Source organism: Apteryx mantelli, chromosome 3 (genome assembly GCF_036417845.1).
Source record: "Apteryx mantelli isolate bAptMan1 chromosome 3, bAptMan1.hap1, whole genome shotgun sequence".
NCBI classification, from domain to species: Eukaryota; Metazoa; Chordata; class Aves; order Apterygiformes; family Apterygidae; genus Apteryx; species Apteryx mantelli.
The window spans coordinates 117,624,262-117,630,284 of record NC_089980.1 but is presented as its reverse complement, the minus strand read 5'-3'; the positions used below and the strand labels follow the sequence as shown (position 1 = coordinate 117,630,284).

The following is a 6,023-nucleotide window of genomic DNA, read 5'->3' as shown; positions in this document are numbered from 1 at the left end:
CAGCTACAGCAGTGGGAAGATGATTCTTACTTGGCGCTATACCCTTAAGACAGGGGCTGCCCGCTGCCTGCTCCCCGGGCAGCTCTCACACCTGCTCTCCCACCGGGTCGGCAGGCACCAAGCCTGCGGAGAGTGGCCTCCACTCTCCCTCCCACAGAGAGCAGCAGCCGCAACCTCCCCGGCCCTCAGAGGGGGCGGGAAGCCCTGGCAGCGCCGCCCGCCCGGCACAAGCGGCCTCTCCCCGCCTCCCCGCGCCCGTCGGCGCCGCGGGGCAGGGCCCGGGCGGCGGCCGTTGGGCGGCGGCGGCCGTTGGGCGCCTTCTCGCGAGGCTTCGGCGGCGGGAGGGGAGCGGGGCGCCGCCGCCGCCATGGAGCCGCCGCGGAGCGCGCCCCTGGGGCTGGGCGCGGTGCTGGCGGTGAGGCGCCCCCGCTCGCTGTCGCCGGGCTCCCGCGGCGCTCGCGGCTCGCTGCCCGGGGCGGCGGGCTGGCCCGGGCCGCGGCGGGAGGGGAGTGAGGGCGGCCCCGGCCGCGAGGGTGCCGTGGGGCCCGGCCCCTCCGTGAGGGGGGCGCGCGGGGGCTGCCGGCGCGGGCCTCGCGCGCCCTCCCTGGCGGCGCCCGGCGCGCCCTTGTCCGGGGCTCCCCGAGCGGGGCCGATGAGCAGAGCCGGGTTTCCTCTTCCGTTTGGGATGTGGCAAGGAAAGCCGCTCGTCCTGGCTCTCTAATGAAACTGCGCTGATAGCTGAATCTCTCTCGATTTTGTCCCTAGACGACGGACTGGTCCGAGCCCTGGCTGGTGGGGCTGGCGGTTTTCCACGTCCTCTGCTTCCTCCTGACTTGGTTCTCGCTCCAGCACTATCGGGTGCAAATAGGGCACTTCCTTTGCATGGGTGAGTAGCGTGTTCAGTGCTTCCCTGAGCTTGTGTTTCAGGTGGCAGAGGGCATCTGCATTCTTTATGCCGCTAATACTGTTAAAGAGATTCTTCTAGGTTAGTAATTACAATTTTCAGTATATGTCTGCATAGCACTGGGTTTTGTGATATACCTTGCACTAGTTAAAGCGTGCAAAGCAGTATTTCTCTTGTATTAATACATGTGCCTATACACAATAATACTTATTGTATTTCATTATCACAGAAGCTGCTATAGTTTATGTAGCTATATTTTGTTTCCAAAGCTATATGAAGTAGTGACTTGAAACTTTGGCCTTAGTGAGGATTTGTGATAAATAAAGTTTCTTCATCGTTAATTATGTATCACAGCTTCACAGAAGATTGTTGTTACTCTGGAGAAGCAGGCAAGGACTCTTACAAGCTGGCAGTTGCTCTCTGCCTTATTCTAATGCTGCCCTTCGGGAAATATGGTCAACTTTTGGCTGGATTAATTTCTGGAGCTGGTTTACCACCCCACTAACACTTGTGCTAATGAAATGAGAAAGCACAAGCCTGGTTCTTTCCCTTGCGATGCCAGTGTTTGCTGTCTCAGGATTTGTCAGAGGTCAGCCTAAGGATCCTGTGTGGCCTTGCCTAACCAAAGCTCTGTCTTTGTGGATGACTGGCTTAAGAGTAGCCTTGCAGAAGGTATTCGTTTTAGAATATGTCGTGGATTTGATTATATGCATGTGCTGCGAGCAGCACCATGGTTCTAGTCATGGCTGTACACAGTGCCTCAGTTCTGTCACGCTTACAGAGTAACAGAGGAAGCATGAGCAATTTAAAGAGAATCACAGGCAAAAATCCACTTGAAGACTATGTTGACATTTTAAAATATCAGTCAACCAGTTAAGTTGAGAGGGGAATCGCAGTTTCCTCAAAACTGCAAATACTTAACTTGGCTAAAGCTAAGGTTTCAGTGATGTTAATTACCCCCAAAAATGAATTTAGAAATCTTAGTAAACTTCTGTAAATCTGTTTGTAACTGCAGAGGTTAAGATGATATACAGAGGAAGAAATAATGGTGCCCTGTGTACAACACATTAGACTCAAGTGTTCCTTTTAAAAAGTCAGGATTTTCTTTCTTAAATTTAATATTAGGCATGCAGAATTTCTAATGACATGCTGGCTCAGTTTACTTTAGATTCTTTATCTAAAGTATTCTTAGTGTTACTAACATGGATTTGCACACCCAAGCATTAACTGCATTGAGAATTGCAGTGGAACTGATTGTTGCTGGCTTCTCAATGCAGGTATGGTGTAAATTTCCTGTAAGCAAGATGAGTGCTTAAAAAAATCCATATGGAGTCCCAGCCTTATATGTCCCTGAAAAACTGAACCACTGGTGATATGTCTACAATAAAAAATATTTAATGTTGTAGAAAGTAAAAAATGACTAAAGAAACTATGAAATCATCACACTGGTTTACCTTGACAGTTAAGCAGCAGTATGTCTATATTGTGCAGTATCATGCAAAGATAACCCAGCTGATGCCAGAACAATACAGAATATTATTATGGCATTCCCCTTCATATCACCAAACTGGTTTTTTTTAATTGGTTTGGGCATGTCATCTTTAAAGTCACTGAAGCTGTTTTAAGTTTCTCCTTATATCATTTTCCACAAAAAACAAAACAAGAAAATTTTTTAATTGGATAATATATAGTCTCATTGCTTTTCTATGAAACATATGATTTCAATGTATTTTCTTGCTGTCTTGATGCATTTATACTACATATAACTGTTGAATAAGAATACACTAATTTTCACTGGAGTGCAGCAGAATACTCTGCTGTATACCTACCACAAACAAAGTTTGTGCTGTGTCCTCATAAGTGAATTCAAAACACTTCTGTGAAGCGGTTTTAAATACGGTGTTTCTCCTAGGTCTTTTAATGACCAAAAATGTTAAAACTATGTACCTTTTTAAGACTTGGACACAATGCAATGTAGGAAGGAACTGCATAAATGCTTATTTATAATTCTAGTGAATTTACTCTTAATGTTTAGTAAACTAGCTTTAGATAGTAATGGTGGATATAAAACCTAAAGCATCTAAAATGATATCTTAATTCTATACCAGTCTGGGGGGAGTGCTGACTTTATTTTACAGAATTATCTTAGAAGCAATCATCAAGAAGATTGTTGGAAAAAATACTGATTTAAAAAAAAATATTCATGTGTTATACTAAGCTCTTCCTTTAAGCTCAGATGTGCAGGATTTTATGTCTATTTGTAATATTGCAAGTATGTTTTCTGATCACTGAATATTTGTTAGTATCTATATGGGACACTTCAAACATTCAGAATTGTTTTTATACAATTAAATATTAAATGTGTAACAATCTTCTGAGGATCATGGAATTCTAATGCAGGGTACGTATACATTTTAGAACTGATAACTTGCTGTTTATTTTTAATTGGTATTTCATATTTTTTATTGAATCTAATAATATTTTACTTTTGTTGTACAGTGGGTTTAGTGTACTGTGCTGAATATATAAATGAATTAGCAGCCATGAATTGGAGGTAAATGTTTTCACTTTCACTTTCACATTTAAATGTATGAATATTTTTCATATCATTCCCCCAAAAACATTAATTGAAAGAGAGTCACTCATATCTCATCAGCAGAATGTGATGGTGGAGGATCTGTTGCACTGATTGATAAAACCCTTTTGGACAAAACCATACAATGCAATATAGTTACAACTTAGCTTGTAGGAAAGAGTAATTTTTTTAACAGTTAACATGCATTTATTCTACTGCCTAAAAATCAAAGAAGAAAAAACACTTTTTGATTGTATGGATTGTTGTAAACTAACTACTAAGAGAAAATCAGAGTAGTACAGTTAAGGGAAAGAGGATGTGAGGTTTTTGTTTTTTTTTCATTAGGTATTCGTGTTTAATAAGCTGAAGTTAAGCACCATTTCTCAAAAATATCACTAAGTATTTTATGTGTGTATTATGTGCATAAATATCATGAAAATCTGCCTGTTTTACTTAGTCTGTATACCAGAATTAAACTGATGACTTTTCTTCATAAGCATTGAACTAATCTTTCCCCAGTGTAACAGGAAATTACATGTGCTTAACAAAATTTTATGTAGACATCTAATTGTAAGTCTTTATATTCAACTTCAGGCATACTCAGCATAAATTAGAGCTTTACTACACTTATAATTTCTGTTATGTTTTCTAATATCACGATTAACCAAAATTAACACCTACAAAAAGACATTTCAGACACTTCAGGGTAAACGTGATTTCTGATGCACAAATATATCTTCTTATGTATATAATCACTTTATTAAATTACTGTATCTGTTGGGGAACGGTTTCTGTGTTTCAAACAATAAAGCCTTATGAAAAAAAGAGAGGCTGGTATTGTAATGAATGTTCATAAGTGGTTAAATATTGACCACCCCTTTCTTCTGGCTGGATACAGTAGAATGCTGTCCCATGCTTGGGGCTCCCAAGAGGTGGAATAATCTCACCAATATCCATGTAGAACAGCTATTGTGAACATATAAAGTTGTGTGGAATACAGTGAATATTTTTTTTTTCTTTTCTATCAGGCTATTTTCTAAATACCAATACTTTGATTCAAGAGGAATGTTTATTTCACTAGTCTTTTCAGCACCACTGCTGGTGAATACTGTCATAATTGTGGTATGTGTTTATTTAAATGGATACTTCTTTCATGAAACTGATAAGTATATGTGTGTGTGTGTATACACACATTATATTAAAAAATGAGTTGAATGTAACAATACTCATACTTTTCAGGTCACTTGGGTTTACAGAACTTTGAATGTAATGACTGAACTGAAGACACTACAGCAGAGAATTAAAGCAGAGAAAGAGAAGAAGAAGTGAAAGTGTTGAATATTATTATTTTATTATTATTATTTGTAATAATACTGTTTCATGTAATCAGTCCTTCTTGTATGTTTATCCAAAATTAGTAATGTTTTTTGTGTCTGATGTTAAAAGGACTTTGCACCCTTTGGCCATAGACAATGAGGCGAAAGTGGGGGTTCACAATACATCTGAACTTTGCCATGAAGTCAAGAAAGGCTGGTTTTAACAGGTCTCTCTGCCCTTAAGTATAAGCTATTTTTACCATGACCAAGACGATTAACACTGATAAAGGTACAAACTTCCGGTCAGTTTTCATCTATCTATGTATTTTTTAACTGTGTGTTAAATGTGTATTTATTGGGTATCCAGTCTTCTACTTATGCCAATTGAAACTGTGTTGTGGATTCTAGTAAATGAGGGCTAATTTTCAGAATACCTCAGGAATCCATGCTTCTATGAAACATTTTGCTTCATAGATCAGGTTTCATATTTCATATATATGTGTGGCAGTGAACAATTCTGATGCAGGACCTTTTTATAAATAAAATTATCCATTATATCTTGAATACAGATTGTTGGACTGGAGTTAGTATTTTTTAATTCTTTTTTTTTTCTTTCTCTCATAAAAATTACCTGTTTGGTAAAATCTTGTACCTAATTTGTGTAAGTCAGTCAAAACCATCTCTAAATTGTTTCAATTTATATTTTACACTTTTAATGCAGTTAGATAAATATCGTTTCTTAAATATGGATGAAATTTTGATAGTGTCTTTTGCTAGTTTGTGGAACAGAAGGGAAGGAGAGAAGCTTTAAGATGTTCTACAAAATTCTGTTTATATATAAAATGCTTGACTTTTTAATAAAGAACTGGAAATGACAAATTGACTCTGGTAAAAAGATCATATTGGATTTAGGGAATTTGGTGAGGCAGAGGAGATGAATACAGTGTGAAAGAGTCCATAATACTTTTTTTTTTTTAGTAGAAGTTATATGTGGAAGCAGTTAAAGCCTTGTGCGGAGACCTAAAGCTTCGTCTAAAGTATGTATTATTTAAGACATAAGAAAAATGATCTACAAAATTAAACTTGGAGTAATGTAAAGAGCAGTGGTGTACAAAGGTTAGCTTGCAAAAGCAGAACACTGGTAAGGTTCTAAGCTTGCATGTATTTGTGAGCTGGTGGAATTCTGGTGGAATTACATACTTCAGGAAAATAAGCAAATGCATGCACA

The 6,023-nt window shown here is 39.3% G+C and overlaps 1 protein-coding gene across 1 annotated transcript; it reads left to right on the top strand.

The window, feature by feature from the left end:
• The first annotated feature begins 286 nt into the window (after positions 1–286).
• TMEM18 (transmembrane protein 18) lies at positions 287–5,359 on the top strand. Its single transcript, XM_067294253.1, has 5 exons — positions 287–415; positions 766–886; positions 3,404–3,458; positions 4,508–4,601; positions 4,719–5,359. Exons 1-5 carry the CDS (start codon positions 368–370, stop codon positions 4,806–4,808), a joined length of 408 nt encoding a protein of 135 aa, XP_067150354.1. The 5' UTR covers positions 287–367; the 3' UTR covers positions 4,809–5,359.
• The last annotated feature ends 664 nt before the right edge of the window (positions 5,360–6,023 follow it).